Source organism: Solanum lycopersicum, chromosome 3, assembly GCF_036512215.1.
Source record: "Solanum lycopersicum chromosome 3, SLM_r2.1".
In the NCBI taxonomy this organism is placed as follows: domain Eukaryota; kingdom Viridiplantae; phylum Streptophyta; class Magnoliopsida; order Solanales; family Solanaceae; genus Solanum; species Solanum lycopersicum.
Window position 1 is genome coordinate 57,841,343 of NC_090802.1, and position 13,352 is coordinate 57,854,694.

Consider the following 13,352-nt stretch of genomic DNA (forward strand, 5'->3'; position numbering starts at 1 on the left):
ATTTTCCTAAATGTTTATCGACTGAAAGTGTAACGATCGTTTTTCTCATTATAGAAAAACCAACGAAAAAATATTGTGCCGAAAAACTTTTTGGTATTATTTAGAAATTTTCAACCTAATCCAGATTTGAACGAAATCAAAGTCAGTAACGTTGGTAACAAATAGGAGGTCTAATTATTAATTTTACTATATGAGTACATAACTAAGACGTTAAGGAATACGTACGACTTAACAGAATCAAATTCGAGTGAGGAGAACTTTCGTAATTGATCTTGGCATGAACGCGTATTTTCTGAGTGTCATAGATTGAAGGTTTGTTGTGAAATGGGGGTAGTGAACTCAAAATCCGACGTTCTATCTCTGTGCAAGCCGCTAGAGCGGGATTAGTGCCGCCAAGGCAGGGCCGCTCTGGCGGGATTTGGGCCGCCATAGCGGGTCAGTCACAACTTAAGTCGAAAATAAACCTCAAAAACGTCATTATTCTGCATTTTTCAATTTTGAGAGCTAGGAGACGACCCTAGTCGAAAATAAACCTCAAAAAAATTCATTGACATTCTCATCATTCTTGAGGCTAAGCTAGTGTTTGGCCATAAATTTCTAAATATTCTTGGCAAATATTATTTGAGTGAAATTTGGGTGAAATTTCACCATGTGTTTGGCCATAGAATTTGGGAAATATATTTCACCCTTTTAGAAAAATATGAATCATACTCATAAATTTTAAAACTATCAAAACTAACTATAGATTTGTATTACAAGTCAATTGGATGTTCGTTACAACAATAACAAATAATGTCCATGACACTAGAGCAATGTGAATATTTAATTTTTTATCACACTAATCATAAATGAGTATGAACAAATAACTATATGTCGTGAACCACTTCTTAACCTCTTAATTGTATGATTGTGACAATGTACAGTGTGATTGTGATTATAGTATTTTGATTGGAGCGTCTGTCACTTTTCGACATACTAACTGGAATCGATTGCCACGTACTAGCATAAACTTGAAATAGGTAACACGATCTAACAGACAAACTTGAAACGGGTGCCACGATCCATACACTAATTATTTGAGTATGGATTCCATGATAGGACCAATGACCTGTTGTAAATGCATATTGTTGAGAATGTGATAATTGATATTGTGCATGTTTGGTATATGCATGTTTGTAATGTTGTATTGACTTGCTTATATATTGATCTTAGAGGAATAGTCGTGTAATTTTACCAGTACACTGTGATTGTATACTGATGCTGCATTTGCTCTTTCTTTGTTTCGTATAAGACATATTCAAGCAGTCTTTGATAGACCTCGCTTAGAACATAAGTGATCGAATCAAATTCAAGGTGAACCGGTTCTTCCGAGTTGCCATGAGTTCTTTTTCTATTTAGATGGTTCCTTGTTCATATATTGGTACATTTAAAGTATCTAGGTATTTAATTATGCGATCCGTTATTAGACTTTTGGAGTTTATGAGAACTCAATTTTATTTTTGACATTTAAACTTGCTTTCGTATTTTTAAATACTCAGCTTGGGATTAGTTGGTTAACATTAATGATTCTACCAATAGAAAAATAGTGTGAATGTCACTCACAACGGTTTTGATCGTGACAGAAAAATCGAGAGTGTACGTAATAAATTACATCTAGTTAAAATTCATATATTGGAAAACGAAAAAAAGACAAATATACCTCTGAACTATTATAAATGGTACACAGATACCCTTCATCATACTTTTGGGACATTAGTGCCCCTATCGTCTAAAAACTAGAGTATATATACTCTTTATATTAACAAAAATACACGTGTTATAATTTTTTCCACCCACCCAACGTTGAATCGATGAATAAGATTGTCAGATGTCCCTATATAGTCTTCCGTTAGAGTGAAGGACATATACGCTCTAATTTTTGGATGGCAGGAGCACTAGTCCCAAAAATATAACGGAATGTATCTGATATTTGCATATCAATTACGATATTTTAGGGGTATATTTATCCTTTTTTCCATTGAAAAATAGAGTGGGAGACTGGCTATGTAAACTTGAAAAAATCCTTCGTTCTTCCAAAGCTAATTTTTTAAAAATTAAGTTAGACTCAATTATCGTATCGATAAAGGTGTTATTAATAACACCTCTTCCCAAAAAAAATATAGTTAGACTCAATTATCGTATCGATAAAGGTGTTATTAATAACACCTCTTCCCAAAAACAACAACATTATGTTCACGCAATCACTGTTACATGAATCAGTACGAAGGAAGAAAGGACAATAATGCAGTTCCTAATAAGAATATAAAACAAGCAACATATATAATTACATGTACTTGAGTAGAGTAGTACTGCATATATATATCCTTCCTTGGTAATCTTTATTTCATCTTTTGTACACATAAACATAATCTTAAACGCAATTAATTAATTAATTAATTAAGATTTGACCATTGAGAGCCAGGAGGCTTTGGGTCATGATGATTATTTGCACCTGTTCCTGCATAATCATCTCTTTCCACCAACAATTCCCTCTTCTTCTCCAACTCATCCATCAATACCACCTTCAACAATAAAAATAAATAAATTACTTGGACATATATAAATCATTTACAACTTAATTTGACTTTAAAATATAATTTGAAGTTACAAACAAAAAAAAAACGAATATAAGGAATATTTTAAGTGAAAGATTCCATATGTTCACAATTTATTTTTAAAATTCTCATTTTTTAAATATTAAATTAAGATGATTTATAATCACTTAAGTGACTAAAGTTTGTTTTTAGACCATAAATAAGAAAAAATATATATCTATTTAAATTTTGTATCAAACCACATAAATATAAAAATTCCAAGTGAAAGTGTCAAGTGTTAATACAAATTTCAAACTTTTCTATTATCTCAATTCATTTTATTTTTTTTTTTAATTTCAACCCAATCCTTTCCATTTTACCCCATGAGGAAATTAACAAAAAATAAATAAAAACAAGATTGAAGAGAGAAGAAAGAGAACCTTGTCATGAGAAACTTGATTTTCTGTATTTGTCTTAATACTTCCTGTGAATTATCACCACACAAGACACATATATTAACATATTAAAATCAAGTAACATATATATATATATATATATATATATATATATATATATATATATATATATATATATATATATATATCAAAAGAAATTAAAAGATGATTTTTAAAAAATAAAATAAAAAAGGGTTTATGTCTTACTTGAAGAAGGAACTGCAATTGTTGAGATTAGAAGAGAAAATCCCACAAATATTAGTAACAATAAACTGAGGAAAGAAACCTTTTTCTCCATTTGATTTTATGACAGGAAAAAGATAGATCTGAGAACAGAAAAATATGACAGCTAAAGGTATTGTCTTTTTATAGGAGGAGCCAATTATTTTAATAATTTTGTAATATTAAAATTGAACTTTTACTTACCTGTCATAATTAATGACCTTATATGTAGTAAAAAAATTTTATTGCCGTAATTAAATTTGAATCACGAATTATAAGGATCATTTTATAATGTATTTTGTTAAGAATGAAACAATCTTTTCAACGTAATTTACGTGGTTACTTCATTAGCAATTACTGTTTTATTAACTGTTGTCACCTTATCTGCACAGTATTTAGTTTTTATTCTGTTTCAAAGTTAGATATTTAGGTAAATATAATTAATTAATGCTAATAAGTGATTGATATGGTAAGATTGAATTTGCCCCTTTTAGAAAAGAAAAAAAAATGGTTTTATACATACATTGGGACACGTCATTAAATTATTATAGTTTTCGACTAAACGGAATATATTTTGTGTGATATAATTAATTTGTACTTTTGTTAAATATATAAATAGTGAATTCATTTATTATATTATTTTCAACAGTATGCCACTTTTCTCTAATATTATACTATTATATTTTTACAATATATGTCCCGTTAATTATGTGGAAAAATTTAAATTCGACCAAACACTATGTCCTACTAATTACGTGTCCAAATTGAAACTAATTAGTAAGATTAGTGCATCTGTACCTAACCTAAATGTCAAGCTACTAAGCGCGGTTCTTAAATTAGTTGATATCTACCATGTGGTTTCGTATTCATAATTGGATCACATCTCTTAAATTTTAATTAATATATTTAAATTTTAAAAATATTATTATTTCTGTTATAGAGATATTTTTTTTAAAAAAAATAAATTATATAAATTTAAATTAGTTAGATCAATAATTTTAGATCTGATGATCGTAACAGGATAGATATCTAAAAATTAGCTACGACTGTTCGAAATAATAGATAGAAAAAGAAGAAGAGGAAATGTTTATTTTATGTTATTTTTATTATTTTATTTCTTTAAAATCATGTTAGTTTTCAATTTTTTAATTTGTATAATAAATATTATTTTGTAAATAAAAAAGAAATAGTGATTGAGTGGGTATTTGCCTAACATTATCCGAATAGCTGGTTAAGGTTTTAGTGCGAGACACGGAGACAGACACATTTCCACTCACACAACCCAATTAATGGATATTACTATTATGAGATAAAATTGCTCTGTTGATAATTAGTTCATATTTTTTATTTTAAAATTATGAATTTAAATGGTCAAAGAAAAAGATGAAAAACTTATCGAGGTGTGTATTTTTTTTCTTTCATATTTCTATAAGAAGAATCAGTATTGATAATACTTTTCATAATTCTTAAAAATTTTAAAATTTTTTAATTAAGCTTACAAATAAATTAAGTTAATTTTTGAAAAGTGAAATATGAGAATTATTTTTAAAATAAAAGAATATTATAAAATAATAATCATTTGTTTTAATTCCATATAAAGGATAAGAAAAGAAAATTAAAAGAGAAAGTTATGAGATGAGAATTAAAAACTTACTAATAAAATGAAAATTTATATTCTCTATCGAACAATATTTGTTGATTATATATTATTTTAAATTTTTTAATAATATTTATTCAATGAATCATTTTATATTTAGTTTCAAATCTACTTTTATTATTAATTATAGTCCTTTCTACGTGCGGCGGGTGAAATAGAAAAATTATTAATTTCTTCAGAAAAATTTAATAATTTAATGAAAGACTAATGTCAACTTTAACCTGTGACTTTGTATTTTAGAGCTTAATTGGTCCCCCATTTGACCAATTAATAATAAACAAATATTATTGAAGGCTGCAAAACTCCAAATACTCTCAACCCAAAAATCCTTTCTTTTCTTATCATCGAATAATTTCTTATTGAGAAAGGTGTCCAATTTATTTCTCTTTATCTTCTTTGATTTTGATGGGAATTAAATATATGAATTGCAAAAATCTTTTTGGCCAAAAAAATTTGGCCATAATTTGATCATAATAATAAAAGCATATGTTCATACTGTGATCTAGTTTATTTTAGATATTTTTAGAGAAATTGATTTAAAACCTTTCTAATATATACTCAAAATTTTAACTACACATTTTAATTTTACAATTATCTTGTCATCTCTCTGAATTGTTTAAAATTAAATAATTTATTCCCTGGACACTTACGATAGTGAATGTATCTCTCTCTTTTAGAGAGAGTGAGAACCAGTACAAATAATAAATGTTTATTTTTAATTATTAATTTCTTATTAATTTTGTGTTTTCTTCATAATAACATAAATCAAATCTATGGCACCACCAAAGTTCTTCACCATCTTGAAATCATTCGTATTACTATATTCATTGATACACCAAAATCATTTGATATATGCACCATTTTTTAAAAAAATCAAAGCAAATTAAGCTTGGATAAGCTTAATACATGAACACCCGAATGATTTTCTTCAATAAATTTTGAATATTAAGATAATTTTTTATCTTATATTTAATACCCAAAAAATCCGCGACTACTTTTAATAATTATTCCTTTTCCTACGCATCTGAAAAGTTCTTCATCTTCTTCATTTCATTACTTTGAAATTTGATATAAAATCACCCTAAATCATCTCCAAATTTCCTTAAATTTTAAATATAAGTTTCTCTCAAAGTTTCCAACCTTTTGATAAATTATCCACTCAAAGCGATGCTCGTTTGTGACAAGTAAAATTGTTAGCTCAAGCTTTTAGACCAATTTTAATGGAGGTTTCAATCTTTTCAATTTCCATAAAATTTTGGGCGGTCTTTAAATTTGAAAACACAGCCGGAAACTCAATATATTCTACTTCAAATAATTAACAACCATCTATATTATCAACAATATGTTTCAAATTGAAGATCTAAAATACATTCATAATTTTTGACTTTTTGACATTAAATTGTTCTTTAAATAATAAGTCAACAAGAAAAAAGAATTTAAAAAAAAATTAAATAAAATTTCTGCAAAGAGTGAGTCTCACCCATTAGCATAGATGTGATTATGATGTTTTAGGGGTGAAATAATTCTTCTTTTAAGCAGTTCAGGGGTGATATCGTAGGAGTATTTAGTTGGAATTTTAGGTATAGATCGAAGGAGTTTTAGACTATTTTCTCTACATTTTTATCCTTTAACTTAAATAGTGAATATATTCTTTTAATTATGTTTTCAATGCACTGGAAATGATTGATGAGATTAATTATTTAAGATTCCATAGTTAAACATTAAAAATGAAAAATCCTTTTGGCCATAATTTGTCCGTAATGGTCCAAATATGTGTTCACACTATAAAGTGATTTATTTTTTGACAACTCTACCCTTCTTTGTCAAATTTATATTTTTCTTATTCATTCATTTATTAATTAAGCTTCAATAAATAAAAAAGTTTTTTGATACATAGTAAATTGACTAATTTTTAGATTTCTCTAACTTACGTACATACATGACTTTTAATTTTTTATAGAAATATTGTGAAATGGTCAAAGACCAATACATATTTTCTCATAAAATATATATATATATATATATATATATAATAAAAAATTTAAATTGATATTAGAATACAAAAATTTAAATTAAGAATATAAAATTTAAAATTTACATTAAAAAATAAACTTACTCATAAAATTACAAATATCACTGCAAAAAAAATATTTTTAGTTTTTTTTCTTTTCTCTCTTTTATTCCATTCTTACTCTTTCTTTTTATTTTTCGCCCTTTTCAAACTAAATAATTTAGATAATGATAAGCAAATAAATCCATAATAAAATATTTAAGACTGAAACTAATCGTTGAAATAAAAAAGAAAACAAAAATCACTTGTAAGAAGTATCAAATATATAACTAAACTTTATGAGATGGATCATATGATCCTTATATGAGTTTTGTTTTAATAAAAAACCAAAACATATAGATTCTAAAAAATTGATATTTTTACTTTCATCAAGCGAAACAGTTATCCGAACTATTTGTGTAAAAATAGATATATGTAAGCTACTTTATTTAACAGAATTATATTGAATTTAGATCGTAAAGTTATTATTATTATAATAATAATAATAATAATAATAATAATAATAATCCAGCATAATTTGCAAAACATTTTTATAAAGATAAAAGAATATGTTAGAAATCAACACATTAAAAAAACTATTTAAAAGTAATTTATATTTAAATATTATTTTAAAAAAATTCAATAACGACATTTAAAAATTCGATACGCTTTAGACATGATGGATATCAATACATTATAAAAATTATAAAAATTACATATTTCATACGTATTGATCTTAGTTATATATAATAATTAATAGAAACCTCAGAGAATTATGTATTAGTGTTGTAGTTTCGCGCCCATATTTTATGCATGTTTTATAACTTGAATATGATTACTTATATTTATTAAGTATTAATATAACCTCTAATTAAGTATTTTTACAATTGTCATATTTAAATAAATTCAAATCATATGTTTAAATTTTTTAAAATAATTGTTTAAGTTATATCAAATCAGTAGTTATACATAAAATATGTACGTGTAATCATTTGATTGTTTGAATTATATACTTTTTAACCTTGATAACTAAAGTTAATATAATTTTTTGATTTTCTAATTTAAAAATATGTCTTAATATAATTTTGTGATTATATATATGATTTTATTGATTATTTAATTAAGAACAAACGTATACAATACATACATATATATCAAGGATAACCCAAAACTTATTTTTATAATAACATACAAGTAAATGTAAACGATGAGAATATTTATCTATGTTTGAGTTTATACTAACCTAATCAATCTGATTTTTCAGAAGAAACTCTATACATATACACGGTTTATAAATAGATAAATATGACAGTAGACCCAACTTAAATGATTTATTTCTATTAAATGAGTATTACTTCATTTTTTGATTCATGTGTTCCAATGTTTGTTTGTTAGTAAAGTGCAAAATAAGGCATTGGAAGTTAACATTCGAGCAAACTCAAAGAACACTTGATGGGCCTAATAAGATTTAATCAGTTTTTACTCTCGTCTACTGTCAACAGAAGCCCAGACCAAAACAACTTCAGCCTAATTTAGGGGTGATAATTTCTAAGTGAAATGAAATCATTTTGCCCGGATAATTAATTCTTTTATTTTCTTAAATGGATTAATATGGTCTTCAACCTATTTAAACTCAGATAAGTATGGACAAACATCAAAATTCATATTCAGCCCATATAAGTGAGAAATCAAATAGAACTTTTTTGTTTTTGAAAAATAAAAAAATTAGGAGTTATACATTTGTTTTTATTGATATCTATTAATCAATATTTATATAATAGATTGACATACATTTGTTCGTATTCATAATAAATTAGTATACATTTATATTATATTTTTTTTTTGCAATAATATCTTTCAAATTTTACATAGGTATATATTCATATTGGATACATTCGCTTATATTCATTTATAAATTGGTATATGTGTTTGCATTAATATGTTTCTAATTTTACATTTGTATTGTATACATTTGTTCGTGTTCATATAAATTGGTACACATTTGCTCGTATTCATAATAAATTGATATACATTTGTTCGTATTCATAATAAGTTGGTATACATTTATTTGCAATGATATCTTTCAAATTTACATAAGTATACATTTGCATTGGATACATTCATCCATATTCATTTATAAATTGGTATACGTTTTTGTTTACATTACTGTCTTTATAATTTTACATATATATACGCTTTCTTGCATTACAACTTTGGAATGCATCAACGAAATTCATTGATAAATTTAGATAATTTTAAATTATTATGTGTTCGTTTGTATTCATTAACAAACTTAAATACATTTTTTGGAGAAAAAAATAAATATTCATTATCAAATCCAATCAATAAAATTCAATATTTTAAAAACTTGTCAGAAATATATTAATTAATTACTTATTAGAAATTGAGAAAATCTCAATTCAGGAAATCACGATATATTGAAGTTTTTGGGAGAGGAAAACTTTGCAAAAAATACAAATAGACGATTTATAAAAAGAAAAAATCTTGCATCCAACTACAAGATAAAGAATGTAGAAAATTTTAATTTTTTTTTTAAAAAATAACCCAGACAATCAATATAAATAAAATTCATATGATTTGAGTTATTACTTACCGTGAAGAGTTAATGTTGTGATTGATCTTTAATAAAAATATTTTAAAGAAAAAGATAGAAATCCTTAACTTGAAACGGGGAGGGAAAAAAAAAAGAAGGAAAGACATAATTGAAAAATATAAGAAAGAATGTGCATAATTTTTTTTTTGACAAATTATAAGGAGAGAGGAAAAAGGAACAATAAAAACATGATAACTATTAAGAAATAGAGTGAGAAAATAAGGAAAAAAAAGTATTATTTTCAACAAAAAAGATGTGGCTATTTAATGTCAAATAAAAAATAAAAAAAAATATAAAATAGGCTATTTATTGTCAATAAAGTCTATAGGTTGTCACACTGTGCCATATTTTCATATAGGGATATTGACGTGTACAAATACTTTTAGATTTTAACAAACATAAAATCATATTTGTATGCTACAATCATAGTTTGTATAATTACACTTTATAATAAACTTTATGTTTGCTATGACAATTAATTTGTATATTTCGATATACATATACATAAGAAATATGTATTTGGGTTTATTTGTTATTTGATATACAATTGCGTCCTCCATTTGTTTGTTCGGTATACAAATGGGTCTTGAATTTGTATATTTTGATCTATTTTTATATTTCTATATATAAATGGAATGAGCAAAAAACATGAAGTGTTTACTACGAAATACAAATAAAAAAATTATATCTATAATATTTAATTTAAATTAATATTTACTATTTTATATAATTTTCCTTGAAATGGTACTAGTATGTTTGGTCAACTTTTTGAAACTAACATATTTTGAAAAGTATTTCTGATAAGAGATAATTTGTATTTAGCACGTAAACTTTAAAAGTAGTTTCAAGTAGCAACTAGTATTTGACCAATCTGATTAAAAGTATTTTAAGTGTAAAAAATATGTTAAATTAGTTTAATAATAAAGAAGATGACTATTTACACCAAAATTACTTACATATTGAACATTAAATACAAATATTTCTATGAATGGTAGTACGTTAATTTTCTTGCTCGTATACGGACAATTCTTTTTTACATATGATTTAATTGTTAGCGTTTCCTCTCTCATAAACAGATACAATAAAACACACGCACAAGATGAGGAAAAATATGCATGCATCATTCTGGTATACATTGAAATTGGAGGAATATTACGAGACAAATTTAATCTCAGTTAGGATTTCTGGTGACAAATTTATTTTGAATAGTTGGTTATGTATATTGTATAATATAGTTTTTTTTTAAAAGACACTGCAAAATATTGCCTTTATCAAAATCATACAGTCTGTCATTCCTAGCCATCAATACATCAAAATATTTTTTTTACATAATTCTAATTTGAAAATACACCACTAACACTCTAAATTACAGAAAAATTAATAAAAAACTTTAAGAGAGCAACGAAATCGTACTATGCTATTTAAACAATACTCTTATTTTTAAAAAATGTGGTTAAATTTATTACGAAACAATCCTATTGTGTACCCATCCCTAGACGTGTCCAAGTTTATTGTGGGAATCTGGCTCATCTACATTTCTCTTCTCTCCATTTTCCTCAAGTTTTAGCTTGAATAGGAAACACATGTGATAGTTTAGAATTAATGGTTGAGATCTGAGTAGATTAAATAAAGTCCTAACTATAGTTATATCTTGGATTGAAAATGTCATATCACAATTTTTAATTTTTAATTTGGCAAATATTATAGTGAAATGGCAAAGTAAAAACCAGCAAAAAATTACTCAAGTAATTAAGAAAAGAAATTATTTTAAATAATTTATGCTAAATATAATGTAAATCTAGAATTGTTAGATTAAAAAAATATTTAAAAAGTAAATATATGGAAGTGAATAACTATGATTAGGAGTTTGTTTTAATTAATTTAATTTCAACCATTAATTCTAAACTATGACATGTGTCTCAAATCTAAACTAAAATTTTGAAGAAATAGAGAGGAGCCAAATCCGACTCAAACATACTCTTGATAATATTGTCAGATAATAGGTTCTGAAAGCACATAAAATTTTAATAATCCGACTTTGCTTAAGAAATATTAATCCTATATACCTCCGATTTAAATCCATATCGCACCAACATATATATATATAGGATATTGTTCACACACTTGACATTATTAAGCAGTCTTTTTTCAACATTTATTTATGTACACACAAAGGCTTGAAATAGCTAGTGAAAGGACAAGGAGCAAACATAATTTATACTGAAAAACCATGCCAAAATATAATACTTTAGCAGGAGTTTATTTTAAAACATGTAGCATCAAATTTTTAACTAGTCCTCAACTTTCTCAAAGTCGAAATCAAGTGAGTAGTTAGCCACAAGAGCCACACGTTGGCCCATAGTTCCCACTAATGCACCATCGCAAGTCAATAATTCGTAACCCAATAGTCGTGGCGATTTCACAATCTTGAAACATGACTTGCTATCTTGTTGCCCCGTCTCCAAAAACGAAGTTCGTTCTTCTCTATCGTAAGGTCCGACTTTCCAAATTGTATAGTCACCACACTTTTCCACATTCGAAATAACGAATTGGATTTTGATTTGTTGCTCTTCATACACACCTGGTCCGAAATGACTAGGTGTAATCAATCTCACGGGTGTACCCATAGGTCCAACCTGACCGTAACGGAACACACCATCTGGACAAGGGGCAGTTGAACCTGGGGAGTAATCTAAGTATATATCACCACCATAAGGACCCCGGTTAGTGTAAACCATACGATAACTCGAACGAGGGTCAAGCTCTTTACCGTTCGTGTCTAGTATCGGGACAGGCTTAGCACTGGGTAGGTCAATGGGATTTTGGGAAGTGAAAGTTGATGAGAACACCACAAACGGAACCAAACACAGACATAACAAAAATAAACACTTAGTCGTCATCATCATGTTTAATTTGATTTGTGTATGATGGATGAGTTGTGATTCATCTATCCTAAACAACCCTTTTATTTATAGACTCTCAAATTCATTGCCATGTTTTAAACATTTATGTTGTTCTTTAACGTGGTCCTTATTCCAAGTAAATTAATTGTACTGGCGATATTTATATTGAAATTCAATTAAATCTAAATTCACGTCGAAAAATCTCACAATCGGAACGAAGCGTCTCGTTACTATCTTGTACAGTAGCGTAAGCAGAAACTTTTACAAGCGGTGTCACCTTTTAATACTATATATATATAGAGAGAGAATAACCATTGTTCACACTATCATTTGTTGTATATAAATAGAGAGATTTCCTCTCATTTTAAAACAATGAAAAATTTTGATCTTCTTCTTATTCTTTTGTACCAATAAATATTTCTGTACTTTGTTCCTCTTGATTGACTCACAGACACCATTCTTTTGTATGAACACATCGGCGATAGATGATCGTTCTATTCTTAGGGATCCATTCCTTTAAACCTCGAGTACTAGAGGAGAATAATTTTCTTAAGGTGATCTTGTACATTTAGTAGGTTCGATTTTTTCCTTTCCATTTCATTCTACTGTTACAAATCATGATTTGTTTTTTACACTCATTAAATTTATGCTTATGTTATTGATTCTTTTTTTTAGTACATGTTTTTAAATTTGTTGTTCTTTTTTCCTGCAAATTTATTGTTATACATATTAGTTAGTACAGATTGAATAACACATGTTAATTGAGTATTCAAGCAAGTTTTCTCTACTGAAATTGGTGAATGTACAGTAAAAATCCCTTAAAGAGCTATACTACAATATATGAATTTTTTTTTAAAATTTGATATGTCATTGTAAGC

The 13,352-nt window shown here is 26.4% G+C and overlaps 1 protein-coding gene and 1 long non-coding RNA gene across 2 annotated transcripts; both read right to left on the reverse strand.

Moving 5' to 3' along the window:
- Nucleotides 1-2,178: 2,178 nt before the first annotated feature.
- LOC101262602 (uncharacterized) lies at nt 2,179-3,553 on the reverse strand. Its single transcript, XR_182578.5, has 3 exons — nt 3,236-3,553; nt 3,014-3,057; nt 2,179-2,561 (listed from the first exon to the last, which is right to left on the reverse strand). It is a non-coding gene; the product is annotated as an uncharacterized lncRNA (long non-coding RNA).
- Nucleotides 3,554-11,695: 8,142 nt separating this feature from the next.
- On the reverse strand, nt 11,696-12,539 carry LOC101263388 (serine protease inhibitor 5-like). Its single transcript, XM_004235367.5, has one exon. The coding sequence runs from the start codon at nt 12,475-12,477 to the stop codon at nt 11,863-11,865; it is 615 nt and encodes a 204-aa protein (XP_004235415.1). The 5' UTR covers nt 12,478-12,539; the 3' UTR covers nt 11,696-11,862.
- Between the last annotated feature and the right edge of the window lie 813 nt (nt 12,540-13,352).